Raw genomic sequence first — 27444 nt, forward strand, 5'->3', positions numbered from 1 at the left:
CACTCTTTGAAGAAATGGCTGCACCACTGATTCCGAAGCCTTATCAATACAACATCAAGCTGTTATTGTACCTGAAATGATGAATAGAGGGCTCCAGCTACTGTACATTTTGCCATACCACACCATAAGCCAACGAGGAAGATCAAGAAGACTTCTTTATGGCGTTACCTATGGCCAGGCTTTGTTCCCTTAACCTACGGCTGACATCCTTTGCTATACTCTACATCGGGTTTCACAAGTTACCTAATGAATTTCAGTGACCTCCTCTCCTAAAGTCTTTCAAGGCTGACTTCGAAACCAATATGTGTTGAGTAAGTTATGTGTTCAGTTACAGTGTGCTTTTGAATTTGCCATCATTCCGTTTTCACAGCTGCAATCATCTTTGCAAACTCCTCCATCTACTTCTTGGCTGAAAACTGATTAACCCTTTGACTGCTTTAAGCATAACTACTGCTATATGGAATTTTTCACACTTCAAACACTTCTGCATCAAAGTATAGCTTGTTTTTAATAAACAAATTAGCCTTTTTATTTAAGCTATTAGTAGCCATCCATTGTTTGCTGATTAATGCTTTGTCTGCCATAAACCTAAAAACCTCTCCTCAGGCCTACTTCACAGTATTACTACAATTTCTGGACTGACTATACATCCTCAGTTGTTGTGTTTATCTTCACCCCAGACTCTGTTTCTTGATTTGTCATGTTCAACTTGTTCGTCTGCCATCTAGCTTATCATGTTGTCTTGGTGCATGATGTTTCACTTGCCGTCCAGCAAGTCCTGTCCGCTGTGCCATTGCCTCTATTGCTGACCTCCAGCTTAGTCAATCCAAATCAAAAGGTGAGCCCTAATAGAAGACTCTGTATCAAAATGACACTGCAGTATCAACACCATTGCAATTGGACATTATAGACTGGTTTTGCAACTTCTGGTGAGCTGACAGGTGGTTGTCAGGAATAGTGTGATCTCTCAGCTGCATGGACACACTGCCTTAAGCTCCTGAAGTTACACCTACATTTGCTCAACCTCTTCTACAGCCTAATTTTTATCCAGCACTTTCTGCTTGGAGAACATGTCTACATTCTTACCTAGGCCTGATGGACCTTTGTGAACGATTTACTGTACACCTTAAACTTTGTCCGAAACATTTTTTTTTCCCTCACCAAAAGTAGATTCTTTGGTTTGGGTTGCATCATTATAGGAATGGGACTATATTGTGATACATTCTCTATCATCTTTCCTGCCTGCCTTCCATAGAGTGGTTTACAAAATAAAGCGCATCCACTAAGTTGTTGCTTCCATTTTTCTACTTAGACAAGGGACTAACTCTGTGGAATGTTATGCTATCCAGTTCCATTCCTTGTGTGATAAACTGACCTGGAACAACAACGCTTTCTTTACAATCATCTATGTTAGCCTATCCATTTGGATGAAAGACCAACTTGATTGTAAATATTTCCCATCTTCACTTTATGTTTTAATTTCTCTTGCCACCAAATGAACAGTCAAGGGAGAGAGCTCATGATTCCGATGACCTACATTCCAGAACTTCTTCAAAATCTCCTCCCAGAGAGGCTATAGGAGAACTGTGCAAATTGTCTGGAAAGATTGTCGCCTTAAAGCCCTGTCACACACAGAGATAAATCTGCGGCAGATCTGTGGTTGCAGTGAAATTGTGGACAACCAGTGCCATGTTTGTGGCTGTGTACAAATGGAACAATATGTCCATGATTTCACTGCAACCACAGATCTGCCAAAGATTTATCTCTGTGTGTGACGGGGCCTTTACTGAGGCACTAGATCACTCTTGCATGAACTGTTCTATACTTGAGGCCAAAAGTGAAACTTCAGCACCGAGGCAAAGGAGGAGCGATCACTTTAACGCTATCTTCCACTAAAGTCAAACTGGTGGTGTGTATATTTATTTCTTCCAATTTGTGTTCTTGGGACAAGCTTTTCTTGACTGGAGCTGTAGAGAATTTTATTGACCTCCCTCTACCCAAAAGTTTCTTTGTGTAGACCTCTGAAGATAATCTCTCTTTGAATAGCTCAGCAATTTTTGGTGGTCTTATCCAATTCCATACTGAGAATGGGACAATTTAGATTGGACATTTATTTTTTTTCAGTTTTAACACTCTGATGCATTTTAAACTTTTCACTAAAGCTACATGATGGTTGATTGTTCATCTGGCAAGATTGCCCAATGGCATTCATCTTGTTTCCAAAATTGCATCTATGCTCTACCTAAACAACATTATCTAAAACTTTGCTGACTCCATTGCCTTCAATTTACCTGTCACTTAACAGGACTTTACAGATGTCTTGTCTAATGAAGTAGAAGTGTTTTTCGGCCTTGTCAGCAATTTCAGTGCCAAATTGTCCTTCTTCCAATACTGATCCATAGAGGGAGAGTTTATCCTCTATAAAGAGGATCAGGAAAGAGGGTTCATCTAAAAATCAAGGTCTCTAGCCTGTGCAGGCATCTTTGTAAAGAGGATAGACAAGTCTCTAATTCTGTATAGATTATCGAGGTGTGAATAAATTCATGATGAAATATTAATATTGTTGGCCCATCATCTCAGAAATATTTGACTGAATTTAAAGTGCTACTGTCTTCCCTAAAATAAATGTACTTTGAGTTTATAACCTAATCCACATTAAAGAGAGCAACAAATGTTCAGACATTGTTCAATCCCCATGATGATCATTATGAATATTTAGATATGACTTTCGAATTATGCAACACATTATCTGTGGCCAGCACTTCTTTAATTAGATCTTTCATGTTGTCCTGTACTAGTACGTCCTAGCCTATCTCGATGACCTACTAATCTGCTTAAAATAAGGTATCTTTTGAGGATCTTGAACTGACGATTCTTGGGTTTATCATCTCATTTGGAGGTCTGTGTATGGTTTCTATTTTGGTTTGGTCTCAAAGCCCTTCAAAGATTCCTCAGCTTCTCAAATTATCTCCATTTCTTTAATAGTTATTCTCAAGTGGTGGCTCCTTTTACGATCTTCTCTCGGAAGGGAACTAATTCTTGGAACTAATCAGATTTCTCTGTTCAAGCCTCCCGGTATTTTAAACTTTACCTTTCTTTGCTCCAGTCATACACCATTTTAATGTCGACAAACCATTTTTACTTGAATTAGATGCCTCTATTATTTGGTATGCGAGAATTTCTGTCTCAAAATTCCTTTTGAATCAGGAAATCATCCCTGTTAACTGTTTTCTAAGAAATTTTCTCCAGCATAACAGAATTGTTCAGTTGGTGACCATGAGCTCTTGGCTTTACAGTTAAATGTAGAAAAATAGCTTCATTTGTATGATTACTACGAAAGTCCATATAGGCTTGAAATGTGTGTAATTTAATGGTTTTCCTTGTCCTCCTGTTCTGCTATAGTGTGTATGTCTTTTACAGAAGATTAAACAAATAATTGAATGCCTTAATTACATTTTGGATGCTGGCACAATCTTTCTGGTTTACTTGAAGGAGCCAATTTCCCGGTGTGCATCTATACAGACCATAAAATCTGTAATAGCTTTAGTCAACCTTAATGAACATTTAAGCTGAATGGTCTCTCTTCTCATGGTTACATTTCATCCTCATCTACCTTACTGTTGAGCAAACAAATGCACAGCTTATGCTCTAATTAAGGGTCTTTCATCCATGTGATGCCACTGAAGAGCCACCCTCACTTTTAATTGAACGTACCCTTTCTTCCATCTCTTCTACCAATTCTCCACTTAAAAGACATTTGTTTTCTGTAAAGCACTCCACCAGATAGTCCTTATTTTTGGACCAATTATTCTACTTTCCAGTCACTCGGGTGTTCAGCTGTGAGACAAGTTTTCTATAAATTTTGGTATAGATCTTCCAGAGATGCAAAGGTTTACTACTATCTGGGTCATAGTGGATTATTTTTGTATGATGTCTTATTGTGTTTCATTACCAGGATTTCCATCTGCTCCATGGAAGGCCAAATTGTTTTTTAAAGAAATTTCACTCTTCCCATCTCACATTTGTGTCTGGCTGTGTTGTTAATTTTATTTCCTGGTTCTGGATAGTATGCTGCAAGAATTTAAAAATCTACTTAGAGATCTGGACTGAGCAATCCAATTTGGCTACAGACATGACTTAAGTGAAGAAGAATGATCGTAGACACCGTCGACCTGTTCCTAACATCCATTTCAAGACTCGTTTTAAAAATGTTAGTCTCCTAAGGTCATTGGCCCATTTTAAATTGTTCTGTAAATTAATCTGGTCACTTTTGTCTGCAGATGCCTCCCAAAGCTAAAAATCCAATGTCTTCTTTATCCCACAGCCCCAAACAGTTATTCAACACTTTTAGCTCCCTTCTCCGCACTCACATTTTAAAAATAAGATCCACCAAACAAGACCAGTCTTTACTACTCAATCACTACAACCCCTATGTAGAACAGACCACTGGCCCTCCCCATAACCTTCCTCAGCACCATGACTGAAGGAGTGCTTACTCAGCTTCTCTAATAATTACACCTCACCACTTGTGTACTTGACCCCATCCTACCTCCTCCCCAACCTCACCTCCACGGTAGTCCCGTCACTAACCCATCTCTTCAACCTATTGTTAACTTCTGGTACCTTCCCTTCTGCTTTTAAACATGCCACAGTCATACCTATCCTGAAGAAACCATCCCTCGACCCGACCTCTATGTCCAGCTATCATCCTATATTGTTCCTACTATTTGCATCCAAATTCCTTGAACAGCATGTCCTTCCTCAACTTTCCTCCCACCTCTCATCTAGCTCGCTCTTTGACAACCTACAATCCGACTTTTGTCCTCCCCACTCCACCCAAACTTCACTAACAAAAATTACTAAAGACTTACTGTCAAAGTGAACATACAGTTCTCTATAAGCCTCCTTCTAAACCTGTCCTCTCGACACGGTCAACCACTCATTCCTGCTACAGATCATCTCTTCCCTTGGTGTCACAGACTTTGCCTTTGCCTGGATCTTCTCATACCTTTCCAATCGGACATTTAGCATCTCCCACTCCCACACTACCTCCTCATCCTATCCGATCACTGTCTGTGTCCCTCAAGCCTCTCTTGGAATCCCTATACTTCTCAATTGGCATGGGCAACTCATAAAATCCTGTTGCTTTCAGTACCACCTATACACTGCTGACACTCAAGTCTACCTCTCTGGCCCAGACATTATCTCTCTGCTGTCCAGAATATCTAATGGCCATATCCTCATTCTTCTCATCATGCTTCCTAAAGCTCCGTGTGAACAAAACTGAAATCATCATGTTTTCCATATTTTACGTTATTCCCCTACCCAATCTATCTTTCACAATAAACGAAATCATGCTTTCACTTGAAATGGAAGTCCACTGCCTCAAAGTACCCTTCAACTCTGCCCTTTCCTTCAAACCATGTATTTTAGCTCTTGCCACCTCCTGCCTTTTCCAACTCAAAAATATTTTTAGAATCTGTTCTTTATGGACTGTCCCATAGTACTCTTAGTGTAGGCAAACATTTGACTTTACAAAAAGTAATAAAAATGCCTTAAAACTTTTTCTCTCTCTCACTTTTCTGGCGTTTGGCAAACATAAATAATTTTGGTTCCTAATTGATCTAAAATGGGAAAGGTTTATTCTGATTTCATGTCAGATAGTGATAAAAACATGCAGATGTGTCTTTTTAGATAGTGTATGTAAACGTCTGGTTTCAACTGCATTATATGAACTGTGGTCAATATACCGTAACTTTATCATAGTTACATACATTACTTCTTTTTTTTTCTTTTTTTCTTCTTTTTTTTTTTATACAGAAACAATTCTAAATGGATATGACACATTTGTCAGAGCCCTGAAACCGGAACCAATACTGAAGACTGAGAGTGAAGGATAAATCTTGGTAAAGTGTAATCACTGTAGTTCCATGATAGAGAAAGTTGTGTTCCAAAAGTATTAGAGGGAATTAATATGACTGCTTAAAGCAGTTGTCCAACTGTAGTTTTTTTTTCCTAAATGCATATATTTGGAACTAAACTAAAAATTACTTGTTATTGGGTTTCATTAAAAATTTTGGCGTTTACAAGTTTTTGTTTTCTTGATCATTCAACTTTGACGAGGTCAGAAAAAGACATTCATATAAACTCCCCATCAGACCATCGTAACAGGCTGACGTATTCTCAGTTACCACATTCAGCAGCCATTATAATTTTTTAATGAAACCTAATCTGAAAAAAAGTTTTTGACCCAATTACATGGATTTAAGAAAAAAAAAGACAACTGTTTTAACCTCTTGCCATCTGTTTTTACCTTCCTGACTGTGCCAATTTTTTTCAACTCTGACGTGTCACTTTACGTGGTAATGGTAAAGTTTGAAACACTTCTAGATATCCCAGTGAATCAGATATTGATTATTTTCCTGATACATTGCACAGATGGGGGGGGGGCGCGATCTCTTGTCCCTCAATTTGCCACCAAGAAGCTTCAACCTATAATTCGGTCCTGGTCACCTTTGCTTACTCCTGCTCATTACTTCTCCCTTGGTTCGTTCTCTCCACACCACACTACTAACTGCACCTTTAACTCTGAACTCCCTAAAATCAGGAAATACCCAATATTATATTCCCTTCACTGTGGGATGGCTTCTTTAGTTAACCTTTTCAGCCTTTTCACTATAACTGAGGCCTAAGCTTCCCCTTCCAACTAGGGAACCCAGGACTGGTGACTAGAGATGAGCGGTGTTCGAAGCGAACCGTTTGGCAATTTCAAATTCGAGTTGTTTTGGGCGGTCTTCGAGTCGTTCGATGAACTCGAACAATTTGCTTCACATTCGACCGTTCGAGTTACCGTTCGATCACCAAAAGCGTAGCTAGTTACTAGCTGGCTTTTCACTGTAATACTGTCAGTCACTGTTACTAATGATATTATCAAAATTCAGCATATAGTGTGCGGGGTTTAGATCAGTGCTGCTGAGTGCTGCAAGAATGGCGATCAACATTTTTTTGTTTTTCTAACTGCGCGTACAGTGAGGCGGGCCAGGCTGTCAGCCAATCACAGACACACACACACCGAAAAGTGGATTTTTGCCAGACAAGCAAGGGTATGTTTCATTGGCTGTGCATGTCACATGTCCTTCCTCTGTAAGACCCGGCCATTTTCCCCATCGCCGCCATTATATCAGTGTTGCGGGAGTGTGACAGTCACTGCTCCCGCTGCTACTGCAGTTGTGGGCGCTATAAAGTGCAATCGAGACATCGGTTTAGGGAGTAGGGACTAGTTTTAATTTCAGCCCTTTTCAGGGCTAGATTAGAGCAGTTCATAGCCATTTTTGTTAGGTAGGTCTGTGCCAGCGCTGTGCAAGGGTTTTTCACAGCATCTGTCTAAATCAGCTCAGTTAAATTGTTCGGAGTAAAAAGACGGGTTTATAAACCGCGCTAGAAACCACAAAGGGTGTTTGTAAAAATAAAGATTCTTTTAATAAACCATTCCTACGCGTTTCAGAGGTATACACACCTCCTTCTTCAGGGAAAAAACATACAGATATAAGGAATACAAGCACATTTATAGGAGTATCCAGGAGCAGTCACACTCCTGAAAAAACCATTAATCCCATGACTCATAGCCACGAGGAGTGAGACTACGTCATGATTGGAAACAACGTCATGATTGAAAAAAACACAAAAATGCATGAAGTTGTTAAAAAAGGGGGTTTCCCTCTACCAGATTTATAATGGAGAGTGTACCCTCCGTGGAGCAATAAAACCAGAAAAAGGAAAGAAGGAAAAAAAGGAGACCGTTGCTTTTTTTCGGCAAGAGGAGAAAGAAAAAAAGAAAAAAGAAGGAAAAAATGTTCAATATATGACCGGACTTGAACCTAAGGGAATGTCAGGGGAAACAATGGGAGAGAGAATCTCTATCCACTATTCTATCCTTTGGGGAGTATTATGCAACAGTGGCTACGAGAGATCCATGAGGCTCAAAGCTAAAATGTGAACTAAAATACATTTATGGAAATGAGATGTGTGTGATCCTTTTATTTAGTGCTTGTACAAAAGTGAAAGATAGGATAGCCTGGGGCTTCCGTATAGAAGCAAGGAGACAAGCTAATGTCTCTCCGAGATGAGTAGAGAATGACAATTGTTTCAAAAGAAAGGAGGGGAGGGGGGGGGGGGAGGGAATTCTTACGAGGGGGATGCGTATCCCCGTAGTGAAAGAATACATTGGAAATTCGGACCGTGGGGAAAAAAACTAGGGGGACGCATGCGTAGAACAGAGAGAGTGAGTGGTTTCCAATAATGAAAGGTGGTTTGAGTTCAAACTGTGGGAAAAAAACAGAATAGCGCATGCGTTGAACGGGGGTTTAAGAGAAAGTGTCCTAATTCACCGCTATATGCAGGGAAAAAAAGGGGGGGGAGGGAAATTTTAGGGCTTTGTGTTTTGATTATATGAAGAAACATACATATAAAAAATTATTATATAAAGGAGATCGCTCTATAAGCACTATATATGTAAAAAAAGGGGGGGGGTATATAATGTGAGGAAACTTGTGCCTCTACATTTGATGGAAGGAAGGGGAGAGAAAGTGGGGGGGTGGGGTCTGAAGGAAGGAAGGGTGTTGAGGAAAGGGATAGTTTCACTAAGTGAATTTAAGGATCGTGGAATCACTGATAAATAAGATTGTGTGAGATTAAAAGTTATTAAAATTATTCTAGTGTATGTTATAAAAATTAATGTAGATCATAAGATTGTGAAAAAATAGGGGATAGAATAAAACTGTGTAAAGTGGAGGGTATTTAAACGGTATATTTAGAGAAATGAGTGAAAAATGGGAACATAACAAAAACTCCAGAAATTGAGCCTGTGTATAGAATTATAATAAAGATATAGTCATATATAAAAGAGATTATTTGTGAAATAGAAATATAGAAAAAATGCTAATTACAAATGAAGCAGACCGTGACCATAAATATATAAAAAAACATGACATAATGAAAAAGGAAAAACGCGCTTGGAACAAAATTAAAAGGTACAACCATCACATGCCATGGACAATGAAAGCAAGTAGCATCCTCAATTTACTGCTGTTACAAAAATTAAATATAACGCCATTAGTTGAAGGCAAAATTATATATATACCTATGCTATTGTTACATTCTTGTGGGGACATGGATATGTACAATAAACAAATTTGTGATAATTATTAATAATTTATAAAAAATTATTAAATTATAATTTTATTATTCATGAAGGAATCTTTCTGGAAAATATTTTAGGTATCTGGAAACTATCGGGTTAGCAGTTTTAGCTAAAAACGGGGATAATAAATCAAAAATTACTCTCAGAGATAGATGCTATGTGATAGATGATTATGGGACCCTTCTGGGAACGAATGTTGTATCTATATTAAAAGGCAATATTGATGATCGTACTTGCAATAAGAATGGTAGTGGTGAAATACATTAGTATCGCAATATAATAACATCATAAAATGATAAAAACATAATCGACACTTGATTGAGGTACTCTTATGATACAAAAAAGAGGGGGGAGGAGAGGGGTTTTTTTTTGGGGGAGTAGAAACTTTTTAAGAGAATAAAAAACTTTTTAGGCAAAATGAAAAGGTTTTTCAAAGGAAAAAATGAAAATATTGTAAAATATTTCAAAGGGAATAATAAGAATAAAACGGGGATAAAATGAAATAAAATCTCTTCAATAAAACAAATCCGTAATTTCATTTAATCCAAAAGGTTTCAAAGTATTGAGTCTATGGATCCAATAAGTTTCTTTCCTACTGAGGGCTTCCATTCTATTGTTAATGCTCGGGGGGATTTGCTCAATTGGTGTGATCCTGAAGTCAAAAGTCTTATTGTGCTGGATCGTGCAGTGCTTAGAAAGTCCATGCAACAAGAAACCAGTCTTTATGTTGTGACGATGTGAGTTCAGTCTGTTATGGAGGGGCTGACTGGTCCTCCCTATATATTGCTTGCCACATATGCAATCTATCAGGTAAATCACATAATCCGATTGACATGTCAGATGGTTTTTAATATGAAAAATCTCAGAGCCCCCCAAGGAGCTAAAAGTCTTTTTCTTGTGCTGTATACTCCTGCAGCACAGGCAATTCCTTGCGCCGCATTTGTAGGAACCCTCTAGAAGGGTGGGTTTATGTCCTGTTGTTTGGGTCCTCAGTCTGCTGGGTGCCACAATGTTCTTGATTGTGGGAGCCCGCCTGAAAGTGACCCCGGGTTTGTTGGGTAATATGGATTTTAGTATGGGATCATTTTGTAAAATACCCCAATTTTTCTCAAAAACCTCCCTTATTATTTTATTTTCCCTGCTATACGTGGTAATAAAATTTAGAGCATAATTTCTTATGTTACTATTAGTGGGGGACTCTGAAGTAGATGGATTTTTACTAGGTGTGATAAGGTCCACCTGTTTAATTTTACTGGTTTCTTGATAAGCTCTCTGGATAAGGGATTTTGGGTAGTTTTTCTCCAAAAAACGTCCCTTTAGGGTCCCCACTTGTTCTTTAAAATCTATATCCTGTGAGCAATTCCTTCTGATCCTTTTATATTGATTAAGAGGAATATTCATCAACCATTTATTATAATGTTCGCTATTAAAATGGATATATCCGTTTGCATCGACTTTTTTAAAATAGGTTTTTGTATGAATTTTATCGTTGCAATGAAAAATGGTGAGATCCAGGAAATTAATCTCCTCTTTATGTGTGGTTGATGTAAAAGACAAGCCCCAGTCGTTCCCATTTAGATTGCCTAAAAATGTCCCAATATCAGAGTGGTCACAATCCCAGATGATAAATAAATCGTCGATGTACCTTTTATATATAATGATACCCTTGTCGTATTGGCCATTCTCTATAAAAATTGTCTCAAAAAAACCCATAAAAAGATAAGCATATGTACATGCTGCCTTCGACCCCATTGCTGTGCCAAGGCGTTGGTGGTACAATTTGTTATCAAAAGTGAAATAGTTGTTATGAATGATAAAGCTCATTCCTTCTGTTAAAAATTCTTTCTGAGTTTGGGGGATCCTGTTGTCACTTTCCAGGAAAAAGGAGAAACAGGACAGCCCTAAATAATGACGTATGTTTGAATACAGTGCGGCCACATCTATGGTGATAAACATGTATGACTCTTTCCATGGAATATTATTCAGTTCCCGTATGAGGTGGGCCGAATCTCTGAGGTAACTATTCAGACTGAGTACATGAGGCTGCATCAATGTGTCAATATAATGGGCTAAATTTGCTGTTAATGAATCGATCCCTGATATGATAGGCCTCCCAGGGGGGTTGGCCAGATTTTTGTGGATCTTTGGGAGATGGTAAAAAAACGCCATGACCGGGTTTTTTACTGTCAAGAATCTTTTTTCTGCCATATTAAAAATATTTTTATCCATCCCTTTTTGAATTAAGTCTCGATATGCAAGGACGGCTCGGTCATATTTACTTCTGTCTACCACCCCATAGTAGACTGGGTCTGACAATATCCTAAGGGCTTCTTTAAGGTAGTCTTTTTTATTTTGTATGACAATGCCCCCCCCTTTGTCGGCTGCTCTAATAACTATATCTTTATTTTCTTTGAGGGAATCAAGGGCCTTTCTCTCATTCAGTGTTAAATTATTTTTAAAAATTCTTTTTTGGTTCACAGCTCTTTTAAGATCTGTCAAAACTAGGTCGCAAAAGGTTTTTAAAAAATGACCTTTGCTTTCTGTTGGATAAAACCTAGATTTCGGTTTGACTGCTGCATGGCAAAAAGGGGCCATTTCCATAGGGGTAGCGGGGGAAGTGTCCCCTTTTAATAAGAAGTGCCTTTTTAAAGTCAGTTTTCTAATATAATTCTGAACGTCCAAAAACAAATCAAAATCCTTTGATTTATACGATGGGCAGAAGGACAGTCCTCTATTTAATACCTGGATCTCTCCCTTATTCAGGGTATATTCTGATAGATTGAAAATAGGACTCGTGTTATTAGCGGGTCCTATAGATTTGGGGTCATGGATGTTATTGTCTCTTACTCCTGTTATAAGGTTTTTTTCTCTTTTTTGTTTAGATTTAAATCCTGCTCTGGTCCCTCTGCCGTGTTTTTTCTTTTTTTGGTGGTGGACCTTGGGACTAAAAAATCCGTAATGAGATTTGTCCTTTGATTTTTAGCCGATGGCAGAAAGGGAACTGATGGTTGAGATATACTAGTATTATCAATGATAATTTTCTCATTCGTTGGTACCGCCTCAGATACCAATGTAGTTATTTGTGTGTCAGGCAGAGAAATAGGATCATCATGGGTGGATAAGTTCAGTAAGTCAATGAAATCCTCCTCATGAGGCCTTGTGCTATTCCCTTCTGATTCTAAAAGGGCTCTTTCTTTTCTTATTCTTTCTATTTGGATTCGGATTCTGGCTAAATGTGCACGTGTCTCATCTGGGTTTAAGGGGACTGGATTTTCCGGGCAGGGAATGACAGTTTCTACAATATTGGGGGGAGAGACCCTCAAGGTGTTCATTTTATTAGCTGTACCAGAATTATTAGCCTGTGAGAAAACCTCATCAGCCAGTATATCGATCTCATCCGGGGTATCATTTCCTCTATTTGGATTGGGAATCAAAGGAACCTTTAATTTTCCCAGTGCTGCTGTATCATTATCAGTCGGGGGGGTGCCACTTGAGGAAGTCCTAGTATATTTATGAAATTTACTGTTCACAAAACTTTTTCTGTTTCCATATGTGTTGTTTGCCATTGAACTATGCCTCCTATAGCTATTATTCCTAGGCATAGGAGCTGGTCTCTCCTTACGGAGGGTCGAAAAAGTTTGGCTCCTCTCTTGCCTGTCTCTTTGTAACTTTTTAGATTTTCGTATGATAGTGTCTTGTTCTAGTTGTATAAGGCGAGTGTTCAAGCCGGAATTCAGGTTTTTATACTCAGGGTGTAATAGAAAAGGGGTTAGATCTTTATAAAGTTCAGTGATCTTGCCCATAGAGATCAGAGCTATACTAGTCCTTTTTTCATGTAAACATAACAACATCCCTTGCATACAATTTGTGAAAAGATTGTTCCACTTATTTGAAAAAACCGGATCTTGCGGAAAAGGGGAATCCCGTCTGATTTGGAGTCCTCTTGGACATAGTCTTTCGTCCATATAGATAGAAAGAAACCTGGCGTCCAGGCTATAGTGAAGTTCCTCCTTCATGAAATCCTCCAGGGTATGAAACAGTTTCTTCATCAGCTCAGGTAATTCCTTGGGGCACAGTATCATTGTCTGGGATAGTCAGTGACGTTCCTCTGCTGACAAGAAAGCTACACCACCTCTGCATTCTACACCACCTCTCCATTTCTGCTACGCAATTTTAACTGCAAAAAGTGCAGGCAATTCTTTGGGGCATAGTATGAGTATCTGTGATAGTCAGTGACGTACCTCAGCTGTCAAGAAAGCTACACCACCTCTGCATTCTACACCACCTCTCCATTTCTGCTACGCAATTTTAACTGCAAAAAGTGCAGCCAATTCTTTGGGGCATAGTATGAGTGTCTGTGATAGTCAGTGACGTTCCTCTGCTGACAAGAAAGCTACACCACCTCTGCATTGTACACCACCTCTCCATTTCTGCTACACAATTTTGCTGCAAAAAGTGCAGGCTATTCTTTGGGGCATAGTATCATTGTCTGGGATTGTCAGTGACGTTCCTCTGCTGACAATAAAGCTACACCACCTCTGCATTCTACACAACCTCTCCATTTCTGCTACGCAATTTTAAGTGCAAAAAGTGCAGGCAATTCTTTGGGGCATAGTATGAGTGTCTGTGATAGTCCGTGACGTACCTCAGCTGTCAAGAAAGCTACACCACCTCTGCATTCTACACCACCTCTCCATTTCTGCTACGCAATTTTAACTTCAAAAAGTGCAGCCAATTCTTTGGGGTATAGTATCATTGTCTGGGGTAGTCAGTGACGTTCCTCTGCTGACAAGAAAGCTATACCACCTCTGCATTCTACACAACCTCTCCATTTCGGCTACACTGTTTTTAACTGCAGGTAGTCCAGCCAATCTGTGAGGAAGGTGCAGGCATAGATATAATGTTGCCTTCATCCAAAGGTGGTGCTCTCAATGTCTGAGAGAGCTCATCACCAGCAGCTGTTTCCACTTCCAAAACAACTGACGACCTGACAATCACACTGCCTGTTGCGGGTAAAGAGGTGGAAGGTCTGCGTCCAAAAGCATGTGTGACTGCTGTCCCCACAGTCAGAGGATGAAGAGCACGCAGATGCACTTAATGGGGCAGACGGTGGTTGCCCCTCCCCACTAGGCCGCATTGTTGCACAGTGGCCTTGCCACTGCAACTTATGCTTCATTTAAAGTCGTGTACAGGGTGGGCTCCCCAGTATACAGAAAAACCATGCACCAGGAAAAGGACTCTAGGCAGTTGAGTTGATAAATGATTGTTTAACTTTACCAAAACAAACAATAACAACCATGCATAAAACAGAAAGAATAGAACAATCTATTCACAAGTCCAAAAGCCTACCCCTATGCTGCACCACTCGTAATGGCGATTTATACCCCCTTCTCACCAACCTTTGCCTAACCAAGGGACAGTCTAAACAGTTGCCTAATACCTGGTAATCCCTCTGCGTAGCAGGAGTAATTGTGTGTGTGTGAGTGTGTGTGTGTGTGTGTGTGTGTGTGTGCGAACAAGACCTGCCAGTGGCGCAGCACAAGAGCTTATAACTTATCTACCTAAACATAGACAAAACCCATTAACCCCCCTGAATACCCTTGTTTGCTGAAGCCTCACAGATAAGGCAGATGATAAAAGTGGTAAGGCTGGGGAGGGGAGGGTTGGGAGGGGGGTAGAGGCTGGGTAGCCTCCAATGTTTATTTGGTTGTAACTTGTAAAACTTAATAAAAACATTTAATTATAAAAAAAAAAAAGTGGTAAGGAAAGCCACACAGCTCAGCAACACAGTCCTGGAAATCTTGTAAAGCAACAGTCAATGCAAACATGTGTCGCTGTCCCTCTAGGATTTTAACTGTAACTGACAAACTGACAGAGGCGAGGCAGCAAGTCTTATTGTCTATATATTCGCCCAAGCAGAACAGATATGTGTTTTGTTACCAAAACAAAGTGTTGCGTGCACGCAGTCCTGGCTGGGCCCAGCCTACCATACTCGGTTACTGTGGTGTCCAGCTGCCATAGATACAGACTTGACGATCCTCTCACGGAAATCAGTATAGCCAGCAACTGAAGAATGGCAGTCTCCGGCACAGGATGCTGCTCACACGCGTTACGGTCCTCCTCACCAAACTCCAACATGAGTCTCCTCACAATCCACCTAAGGCTATGTGCTCACGGGAGCTTCCTTCTGTGGATTTTGCCACAGAAAACCTGCGGATTTATCTGGATTTTCCAGATAAATTCGAAGGTTTCAGCAAGTACAGACACTCCCCATGTTATCCTATTGTACATGGGGAGTGTCTGTGTCCACGCTGCGGAATGTGCGGCTGCGGAATATGCTGCAGATGTCCCGCAGCTGCACGTAACTGAATGTCAATTATTCCTGCGGAATTACCTTCGGAAATCCCGGCCCACCACTATGGAGATGGAGGCCGGGACGTCCGCAGGTAAATCGCATGAAAGTCTGCAGGTTTACCGCAGCTATTCCGCTGTACTACCGCAGCTAAAAATAGCTGCGGATGCCGGCAGGCAGCTGCGGTAAACCTGTCGCCGTACCTGCGGATATATCCGCAGGTACAAGCTCCCGTGGGCACATAGCCTAAGTAGTTTCTGCAGCAGCTCCTTTCTGTTACACACACCTTTCGCTTTTCCTTCAGCTCACATACAGCACCTCCTCCGATCTCCAAGTCCACAACCAAAGACCGTTTTGCTGTTGCTATAGTGACCAAACAGTCAAAGGCAGATGCAAAATAGCGGCCCCTTGTGGGTGGTCAGCAACAATGCATACAATGAATGGCAAATAAGCATCTTGCATTCACAGTGGATAAAGGTCATCAATACACCCTCACCCTATCACTTCATATACATGTGACAGTTCATGGATGAAGTACTCAAACTAGTGAGTTTTTGGCCTCTACTTATAGATTGGTGACAAATCTTACAGATGACATGAGTTGGGTGATCCTTTGCGATGTCAAAAAAGGCCCAGGCTAGGCAAGGCTTACAGCCTATGCAACCTGCAGAGCCACCATGACTTCTGCTCAGAGGCAGAGTTCTGGCTGAGGATGCACTTGTTGACGTGCTTCCAGTACTCCGTCTCTGTCCAGGAAGACTCAACCCAATCTCGTCGTCAGTAGCATCCTCCTCCACCTCCTCTGCTGACCTCATCGACTGGCTCACTGTGGGTTGACAGTAAGTGGGGTCTCCAAACTCATCATCACCTTGTGTGTTCTCACTCCCTTCGTCCTGACTCCTCAGAGCCAACCTCTTCCTGCCCTGACCTAATAGTAAAGTTGTCGTTCCAATCAGGTATCGGAGTCTCATCAGCATGTTCCCAATTTTATCCACCAAGAGGAGTTACAGTTTTGGAATGAAGGTCTACATTATGCTCATAACCTTCTTCATCTGGGCCTGGATCCGACTCACAAAGCTTCTGGACATCAGTGCAGATAATTTCCTTGTCTGGACTCACTGCAGCTTTGGAGCAGTCCTCTAATTCCCAGGCTATAGTGTGACTGAACAGCTCTCCAGACTCCACCATTTCTGTTACCCACATACTCAGCAGGGGGGGGGTGGAGACTTGAGAACTGGTAGGAAGCAAGTGTGATTAGGGTGACACCTCAGAGGAATGGAGTATTTGGGATATTGAAGTTGAGGTGGAGGAGAGGCCACTTGATGGAGCATTTGAGATCCATTCAAGCACCTGCTCTTTGATGCCTCATTTACATTTAATAGCGATGGTCATGTCCGTAAACAAAGGGATCATATCAGATTATCCACGGGAAGAAGTAGACATCTTATTTTGGCTGGAAGTTGGTGTTATGAATCGGTGCCGCCAGAGCCGCAAGCAGCCTGCTGCGGTTCCAGTTGCGCCCAGGCGTCAGCTGCCATTTTTGGCCGTGTCTCGGGTCGCCCAGCTGGCTGCTTCCTCCTCGACATCTAAGTGTGGAGAGGCGGCTAGTGCGCATGCGTGTGCCGATTTACCCCAGCCACAGCTTAAGTCCAGTGTTTCGCCTAGTGAGCATGCTCAGCCTGACTGTTCCATTCCTGAGGCTAAGTCCTCAGTTCGGGCTACTGAGCATGCTCCCACACTTAGTGCGAAAGCCTCTTTGCACAGGTACTTGGACTCCGTGCCGTGTCTAAGTCCTGTGTTGTGCCTACTGAGCATGCTCAAGCTGTCTGTTTTCTGAGACTGTTGTTCAGGCTACTGAGAATGCTCAGGCAGTGCATCAGAGGCTAGATCCAGTAAGGACCTCACTGGCCATGTCTGTGAGGTGGCAGGCACTGATAGGCCAGAGGACATTAGGTGTCCTGATGATGTGGCCACTCTGGACTGGCTCGCAGAGGCCCGCCCCTAGGACTTGGCACCTCATCATTGTTCGTCAGACAATGACTGGTGAGGTGTTTGGGGCGTGGCTGCCATGAGGTCATCAGTGAAGTGGCGGTTCCGGATAGTCCGCTGGTTATGTCACTGATGACGTGGCACTCTGCTATTGGCTCCTGGAGGTGCATTGTGGTCCACCCTGGGTTGGGGCGGACCCAGGTTATAAAAGGGTCTGGAGACAACATGGAGGTGCGCAGTCTTCTATTATGCTCAGACAGAGCACACCTCCATGTGTTGAACCCATTGCGGCTTTAGGACAGATGTAGGCAGGGATAGGGCATCGGTGCTGGACGCCACCACACTTGGTAACGCGGCACAATTACTGCCCGCTCCTGTCGTACCAGTCCTGCTAGTGCAGCCCAGTGGCATTAACTGGGCTGCTGCTGCTGCGCCTGCTGTCCACAGGTGTGCTCCCTACGCACACAGACAGCGTACCCCAGGGCCCCTGTGTTCTTAACAGGGATTTCCTGGGCTGGGTGTGTGGACCCTTTGATGCTAACAGGGTTCATAGTCTTCTGATCCGAGTGTCGTCTAACTTGGGTCAGGCTCCTATTAGTTTCAGAGCCACCCAGCTCTGTATCCTCCGCCTAGCCTTCAGGTTGCCAGCATCTCCTTTTCAATCTTTGAGCACGGTGGACCCCGACTGGCGATTGGGATATATACCACCTTTTCCTAATCTACCAGTCCCCCTGTATCAGATGGTATTTCTTCAGCAGATGTTACTGTTGCTTTACCACCAACCCCACGGACACAAACTTTTTTCCCCTTTCCAACACACCTGTTCGCCTTTCCACCAGCATCTGTCCTTTTTCCACTCATTTTGTAGATGACCAAATTTGCAACTCTGCAGGGACACCCTACTCAACGCCGTCTCAACACAGCAGCCAGCCCTCGGTCCCTCAGATGTGGACAAGTAAAAGACCATTTCCTCCTAGCCATGACAAAGCGGTGAGATTCATTCTGTGCACCACTAGTGTTTAGTGGAAAAGCTGATCTCAAGTGGGCTTTACACGCTGCGACATCGCTAGCGATGTCGCGAGCAATAGCACCCGCCCACGTTGGTGGCGCGTCACGGGGCGATCGCTGCCATAGCGAACAATATCGCTACGGCAGCGTCACACGCAATTACCTCTTCACCAACATCGCTGTGGCCACTGAACAATCTCTCCTTTAAGGGGGAGGTTCGTTCGGCGGCACTGCGGCGTCATTAAGCGGCCGCCCAATAGAAGCTGAGGGGCGGAGATGAGCGTCCGGAACATCCTGCCACCTCCTTCCTTCCACATTGCGGGCGGCCGCAGGTACGGTGATGTTCCTCGTTCCTGCGGTGTCACACATAGCGATGTGTGCTGCCGCAGGAACAAAGAACAACCTGCGTCCCAAACAGCAGCGATAATTGGGATTAGAATGACGCGTTAACGATCAACGATTAGGTGAGTAATTTTGATAGTTAACGGTTATTCGTGCATTTCACACGCAACTACGTCGCTCACGAAGCCGGATGTGCGTCACTAATTCCGTGACCCCAACGACATCTCGTTAGCAATGTCGTTGCGTGTAAAGTGGCCTTTAGATTGTGTAACAGCTTCTGCTGATACTCCTGCATACGTGCGTCCCTTTCTATGGCACAAATTATTTCTCAAAATTTGGCCATAGACACCACTTAAGTGGCATCAATTGTCCCACAGTTGCAAACTTAAAATGTTGATTTGCATGAAGCACAATCAAAAAGCCACAAGCCTTTACTCTCCCCAGGATGACACAGGGGTAGAAATGTCCTTGCGGATCCATGACTTGTTCATCTTGATGAACGTTAGTCTGTCCACATTGTCACTGGACAGATGCGTGCGCTTATCTGTTAGCACACGCTCAGCAGCAATGAAGACACGTTCAGAGAGAACGCTGGCTGCGGGACATGACAAGATCTCCAAGGCGTAAGTGGCGAGCTCAGGCCATTTTTCCAGATTGGAAGCCCAAAATGAGCAAGGCTCCATTTGCAGAGTCATGGCATCGATATTCACTTGGAGATACTCCTGTATCATCCTCTCCAGGCGTTGACCATGTGTCAGACTTCTTGCGTCTTGTGGCCTTGCAAATAATGGTCTAAAAAATTCATGAAATGGTTCCATAAAATTGCTGTTACCACCAGATATGGTGTTGCTGGTATGGTTTGAGTGATGATGACTCGACAGTCCCATGGTTGGCAAGTTAGAACTGTGAGATTCACTCTGTGCAGCACTGGTGTTTAGTGGAAAAGCCGATCTAAAATTGCGTACCAGCTTCTGCTGATACTCCTGCATACGTGCGTCCCTTTCTATGGCAGGACTTATTTCGCCAAATTTTGTCTTGTACGGGGATCTAAGAGTGTGGCAACCCAGTAGTCAGCATTACTTCGAATTCAGACAGTCCGAGGGTCATGTTGTAGGTAGTGCAGCAAGAAGGCATTCATGTGTCTTGCACATCCAGGAGGAACAAGTCCTTGCTGTGTTGTTGGCGGCAAGGTGAGAATCATGCTTCCTTCCTCTGCCCTCTCCCCCCAACCTCGCACAACAGAAATGTGATCAAGGTCTCCCTCATCTGCTGAGTCTTCCATGCCCATCGCCAGTTCGTCCTCTATTTCTTCCTGGGCTCCTGCATCTTCCTCAACAGTTTGGCTGCTACCATGCGCCCTTGTTAATCCCTTGCCCCCACCGTCACATGCCTGCCGGTTTGGTGCTGCTGACTGTCTGGACTTTGGAGATCTTGTTATCCCTTCCGCATATGACTCCTCCTGTACTTCCTCCCCTTCCTCTTGTCCCACCACCTGACTCCGAATAATGTTTAGAGTGTGCTCCAGCATGTAAATGACCGGAATTGTCATGCTGATAATGACATCGTCACCGCTAAACATCTTCGTCGCCATTTCGAAACTGTGAAGAAGGGTGCATAGGTCCTTGATCTGAGACCACTCCAGCAGCGTGATCTGCCCCACCTCTGGATCTTGTTAGCCCAGGCTATACGTCATAATGTATTGCACCAGTGCTCGGCGGTGCTGCCACAGTCGCTGCAACATGTGCAGATTCAAATTCCTGCGTGTCGGCACATCGCATTTCAAGCGGTGAACTGGCAGGCCAAAAGACTTCTGGAGCGATGCAAGTCGTTGAGCTGTGGGGTGTGAATGGCGGAAGTGAGCACATAGCGAATGTGCCCTCTGCAGAAGTCCATGTAGGCCGGGATAGTGGTTTAAAAATTGCTGGACAACCAGGTTCAACACGTGAGCCATACAAGGCACGTGTGTCACATTGCCCTGGCAAAGGGCTGCACCTAGGTTTGCAGCAATGTCGCACACGGCCTTCCCTGGCTGCAGGTTGAGTGGAGACAACCATTGATGAAACTCGATCTCCAGAGCTGACCACAACTCCTCAGCGGTGTGACTCACATTTCCCATACATTTCAAAGTAAAGACCGCCTGATGGCGTTGAGCTCTGATGCCGGCATAGTAAGGAGGTGTGCGGGAGTCCTTGTGCGCAGTTACAATGCTGGTGGCCTTACCAGACAGGCTTTGGGCGGAGGTGGAGGACCGAGACGAGGTGGAGGAGGCAGAAGCAGTGGAGAAACTTCTACATACAGAGGATTGACGCACAACTCGTGGGAACGGCAAGATTTGTACAGCAGACCCGTCTCCATCTCTCACCATAGTTACCCAGTGCCCAGTCAGTGACATGTAACGCCCCTGTCCACGCTTACTGTTCCAAGTATCTGTGGTGAAATGCACCCTGTCACACATAGAGTTTCTCAAGAAAGCGGTGATGTTGTGTGCGACATGCTGGTGTAGCGCAGGCACACCTTTCTTGGAGAAGTAGTGGTGACTGGGCAACTGCTCTTGGGGCACTGCGATGGACATAAGGTCTTGAAAATCCACTGTGTCCACTGGGCGGAAAGGCAGCATTTCTGTAGCCAACAGCTTGCAGATGCTGAAAGTCAACCTTTTAGGACTTTTGGAACATATATTTTCCTGAAATAGTTTGAATGGCATCCATAAGGTGCCAGAAATGAAGAAGCTGTATTCACTTTAAGCTTGTAAAATGATAAGAATACAATAAACAATTTTCTATAAATTAATTCAACTTCAAGATAATCATGGACGCCTTAACAAAGTTTATGTACAGGGCAAAAAAGTGCTCTTTACGGACTGTCCTGGAATTTCTGGACAGTTGGCAACCCTGGTTGTGGTGCGTTTTTGTGCATATGTAAAAAGATGGAACACCGCTGGATCAGAGGCCAGATAGAGTACAAAGTGACTGCTAAAGTTAAAGTGGTTCAATCTGGGTGTTCGTCTGAATCCTATTTTTCAGAGAGGTTACACAAAAATACAAGACTTAAAGTAAGTGCTCAACTTTGAGCGTCATTTGTTGTGAGAGAGAGGAGGCTCTCTATCTAAATACATTTAGAACTTTAAAGAGCCAGGGATGGTGCTGAGTCTAGCCGTCACAGCACGAGCTTGGATTGAGCTACCGCGTTGAACACACCGGACACCGCTCCTGTTCTCTCACGAACACCTGGATATACTGATATGTCCATTTACGGGAACTACTTGGGAAAGAGGGTAATTGTTTATATCGGCATGTTGCCCTATAAAACATTGTCATATTTATATTTACTTATAATATATGTAGGTTGTAAATGTTGTTTCGTTCAGACGGGTTCCATAATAATGTGTCTTACATTAGATAGTTAATATAACTAGATATGAGAAAATCAATTTGCAGGACTACGGTGCATTGGCTGGATCAGTAATCTGTGACTGCTGGACGGTAGCCCTGCGAATCTCCTAAACTCCTGGCATTCACAACTTTTCTTTTGATTAGACAGGCTGGCACCACATAATTTGTGAGTGTCACGCCGCAAGCCTTGGCTAATCAAAATGAAATATCGTGAGGAAACGAGATTTACAGGGCTCCTGTCCAACGTTCACAGATTATTGACCTGGTCGATGGAATAGATTCTCTCATCTCTAGTAAAAACTTACTAACCAGGCTTGATAAACATGAAACACACTTATTTCATTTAGTTTAAAATCTAATTTATTTTTTTCTTCTTTTGTAGGTTTTCCTTCCAATGACGGATAAGAAAAAACGTATTGGCTTTCGACAATTTTCATAAAAATGCATCAAAACACATTTTGTCTTTAACAAAAAAAAAATAATTGTTTTATATTTTTAAAAGGCCCGTCATTTGTCATAAAACGTCTTCAGAACTGTTTTTATCTATCTTTGACTCCTAGGGAAACTGTATTTGTATATTTTAAACTTATTGTCCATTTGTTGTATAGTTGATTGTTTTTAACCTTAATCCACTCTTCTAGCTCCAACCTTTTAGAAATGTTTCCGCTGAATTGAGTGTTCGCAGGTACAGATGTTCGCTGCAATCATTGATCTCTATGAATGTTTAAAAAAAAAAAAGACTGTCTAAGGTTTGCTTTTACCTACAAAACTGATTGTAGCAGGGTGGTAGCAAATTGCCGGCCACAGTTTGTTACAATGAAATTTGGGAAAGCAAAGGTAGCAACGTTAAAAGTGCTACAAGCTAACATTTTTCAGCAATTCTGCCTAAATTTTTAGTGGCGATAATATGTAGAAATGATGTAAATATTTTTTGGCTTGCACAACTGCCACAGTGATAGAATAAATGGAGTCTAGTGAAGGGGAAGTGGATTTATTGAGGCACGTTCAGCACTGTCATTGGCCTATTTCAGGCAATATAGTATTAGGCTGTAGATCTCTGTTCATCTATGATATTGTACGTGTAATTTTACTATTTATGACACATGACAGCACCAATATTTAAGAGAAAAAATACACGAGTTTGGCTGGAAGCCTTTAAGAGGATTGGTGGAGGCTGACAATATGCTACTGCTGTTATTGAAAAAAATTGTATAATAAAACTTATATTGATTTACAAATTCATTATAGTTTTTCTTTTTTTTTTTCTTATTTCTCTAAAACAAAGTAATTTAACAATATGTTAGCAAAAGACAGATTTAAAGGGACTCTGTGTTACAGTTCGGGGTTCTGTTGTGCCTCGAACCGGTCCATTCCCGTCATTGACTCCCACAGTGGAGTCGGTCAACTCCACAGCGCCACCTGGCCGTCGCTTGAGGCATCAGGTGGCTAGAGTTTTGTACCATCCTGAACCTAAGTGCTCATGGAATCATAGTAAGCATGTGTGTGATGTCATCAATGACAAGGCGGCCACTGATTGGTCATCAGTGACATCAGCAATGACGTGGCAGCTTCTGTATGGCTGCAACCAACGCCATTACCACATGCCATGTGGTCTGGGCCACGGAGGCGGCTATAAAAGGTCTGTAGCTCCGCCCATCGGCGCGCGAGTGTCATTCTGTTTGCTGACAGCTAAGGCAGTCAACCTGGCTGTGAGAGTGTGTGGGTTCCAGTGCCATTTACCTGCAGTGCTTGTGGCAGGCATATATATATATATGTATATATATATATATATATATATGTATGTATATATATATATATGTATGTATATATATATATATATATATATATGACAGTGACTACTTCAGGGTTAGGCATCGGTGCCGGGTATTTGTACTTTGGTACAGTGAGGGTCAACCATTGTCCTACCAGTCCTTGGGTCTCCAGTATCACTAGCTGGTTACCCTTCCGGCCTGATGTGTCCCATACACACGTGACCGGTGGTCTACAGTGCTTGTGGCAGACGTGTGTGTGTACCAGTCGCTGTGTGCCCGGCGATGCCAACTGGGTAGTTCGCTCAATCTGACATGCCTTTACTCACGTGATCGATATCTATACACCTGTTCACGGTCAGTCGTGCCCCATACATACGTGACCGGTTCCTGGTTTATGTCCCTGGTGCCCCAGTGAGAGTAACTGGGTCACCTGTTGATCTGACATGTCTATACACACACACGTGACCAGCACACGTGTGCCTGTGAAGTCAACAGGGCCATGCTACACGTTGGGGTGTGACATTAACATCCCCTTCGTTCCTACTTCTGTTCGCCTTTGTTGAAATGTACACTGAAAGCCTGGTGTGGGCGGGGGCAGTTCTCAGAACTCTTCTACATGCAAAATCTAAAATCTTTCACTTTCAGAATGGCTGCAGCCACTAATCTACAGTCCCTGACAGAAGTTCTGTCGCTTATCCATATTATGTAAATAAAAGCTTATAACCTGACTTTAAATCCATCCATTGGTTTCATAAATTACTCTTTTGAAAGCTGAAACCCTCCCAAATTTGGTTTAAGTTATGAAAATAAAGTTGCTGCAAAGATGAAATATTGATCATTTAATGAACACAGAAAGGTCAGATTTTGGCAAGACAAACGTTTTGTCGCCTTGTCATATAATGCACCCAATCCTAGTTTACATCCTTGCTCACTAAATGATCAGTTAATTAGTGGGTGTGTATAAAAAGAAACCCAGCACCCCAGACCTTCACTTGCACTGCAACTTGACCTCTGACAACTGCTAAAAATCCACTCTGCGACCAAAGCCTTGATTATCAAGAGGCTGAAGACCAGATTCGCTGCAGAGGTGGCTGACACCGTTAATGTGTCTCAGCGTCAAGTACAAAGAATTAAAAAAAAATTTGAAGAGACTGGAGATGTTTTTGACAAGCCCAGGTCTGGCAACTCCCGCAAGACAACTGCTCAGGAGGAACGTTTGTTGGTTAGAAAATCCAAAGACAGCCCCTCTTCCACTGCAGCAGAGCTCCAAAGGGTCTGGTCACCTCAAGTCCCTGTGTCAACTAGAACAGTTTGTAGGATTCTGTCTCGAAATGGATTCCATGGTCGAAAAAAACGTGTGGCATTTGCCAAGTCCCACAGCCTGCTAAACAGATGGATGCTGGAAAAGTGGCAGAAGGTGGATTTCTCTGATGACTCTTCAGTTGAATTACACCACAGTCGCTGCAAATACTGCAGGACACCTACTAGAGCCCGTATGGATCCAGAAAACAGTTAAGTTTGGTGGAAAGATCATGGTCTGAGGTTACATTCAGTATGGGGGTGTGCGAAACATTTGCAAGGTGGAAGGCAATATCAATAGCCTAAAATATTAAAACGTATTAGCTACCTTTACATTCCCAATCATAAATGGGGTCAAATTCTGTAGCAGGATGGTGCTCCATCTCATATATCCATCTCTACAGCAAAGTTCCTCCTGGCAAAGAAATCAAGGTACTCAAGGACTGGCCAGCCCAGTCACCATACATGAACATCATTGAGCATGTTTGGGGTAGGATGAAAGAGGAAGCTTTGGAAGACAAAACCAAAGAATCTAGATGAACTCTGGGAGGCATGTAAGACTGCATTCTTTGCTATTCCTGACTACTTCATCAATAAATTGTATGAATCATTGTTGAACCGCATGGATGCAGTCCTTCAAGCTCATGGAAGTCACACAAAATATTAAATATGGCTCTAATAGCATGACAACTTCATTCACCAATGTTATGCAACATACCTCTGTATTAGAAGTTAATTATTTGTTTGAATTTCACATTACTTTCTATGGGCGACAAAACTTTTTTCTTGCCAAAATCTGACCTTTCTGTGTTCATTAAATGATCAATATTTCAGCTTTGCAGCAACTGTATTTTCATAAGCTAAACCAAATTTAGGAGGGTTTCAGCTTTCAAAAGAGTAATTTATAAAACCAATGGATGACTTTAAAGTCAGGTTCTAAGCTTTTATTTACATAACATGGATAAGCGACAGAACTTCTGTTAGGGAGTGTAAGTGATACAGCATTGAACTCAGAGCCTCTTTGCCTACATCATGCTGCTCTCAGATGAGGTAGCAAAAACCTGCTGACAGATTTCCTTTAACATAAGCAGAGATTCCAATCCGCCAAATTTACATGAATTTTACAGGGAAAGTCAATTTGCAGCAGTTATTGGATGCGGCTTCAACATTACGATCGGGGGTCTCTTTAAATTTCAAAAACATAAATGTAGACTGTGAAAAAAATGTAAAAAAAGTAATACTGAACTCACTGCTCATCTGTCACGCTGTCCTGCATGTTGTCATTCTCTTTTCTCTTAGACTTCTTTTCCCTGATGCGCATCCTCTTCAGCTGCTTTACTAAAGGATGTGGCTTCTGTTGTGACTAGGCCCCCGGTGTCAGTGTGTGCTGTGTTGTCATTTGAACAGTGCGCATGATAACGTTGTGACGGAACAGCGAGCAGTGACGTCTAAGGGCTGTTCATTGCGGAACCCATGGCCTGGAGCAAAGAGGCTGAAGAGTGATGGAGATGACCAGACATCAAGAGAGGTGCATTAATAATAATAATAATAATAATAATAATACCACATCTGTCCTGCTGCAGCTATTCAGTTTTCTCTGCCCTGTGCCACCCATTTTTTTTTAAAGGAAACTTTTTTTTTTAAAGGGAACGTTGGATAATGCTAGTAACCTGTAGATATAGGGTTAACATGCAGGTTAATAGCTTTACAATGCTGCACTGCTTCCACACTGAAAGCCTAATCAATGGAAGAAAATTAACTCTATTCTTCCCTGGAGTTACCAGCTTTCAGTCATATTGTCATGCCTGCAACGGCTACTTTTTTCCTTTGTCATTTCTCATTAAACAAAAAACTAGTGATGAGTGAGCACTAAAATGCTTCGGTGCTCGTTACTCGAACTGAGCAATTTATAATGCTCGGGTGCTCGTCTCCAGTAACAAGCATAATGGAAGTCAATTAAAAACTCTAGCATTTTTCCAGCACACCACCGGTAAGTTTGAGGGAGCCTAAAAATCACTGACATGAATGGAAAAACTGTTTTACTGTTTAAGTGGAATGGGATCAGCATGGAGAAGATACCTGGATGCATCT

At 42.3% G+C, this 27444-nt stretch overlaps 1 protein-coding gene across 2 annotated transcripts in view; it reads left to right on the forward strand.

Moving 5' to 3' along the window:
- The window catches only part of LOC142312060 (THAP domain-containing protein 3-like), a 51297-nt gene extending 27775 nt beyond the window's left edge, over positions 1 to 23522 (forward strand). For both annotated transcript variants that reach the window (XM_075350940.1, XM_075350938.1), the window contains 2 exons: positions 5821 to 5906; positions 22665 to 23522. In XM_075350940.1, coding sequence (XP_075207055.1) covers positions 5821 to 5900 — 80 coding nt within the window. In that variant the 3' untranslated portion in view covers positions 5901 to 5906; positions 22665 to 23522. The remainder of the gene's footprint in view (positions 1 to 5820; positions 5907 to 22664) is intronic.
- Positions 23523 to 27444: the final 3922 nt, after the last annotated feature.

This window comes from Anomaloglossus baeobatrachus, chromosome 5 (genome assembly GCF_048569485.1).
Source record: "Anomaloglossus baeobatrachus isolate aAnoBae1 chromosome 5, aAnoBae1.hap1, whole genome shotgun sequence".
Classification (NCBI taxonomy): Eukaryota; Metazoa; Chordata; class Amphibia; order Anura; family Aromobatidae; genus Anomaloglossus; species Anomaloglossus baeobatrachus.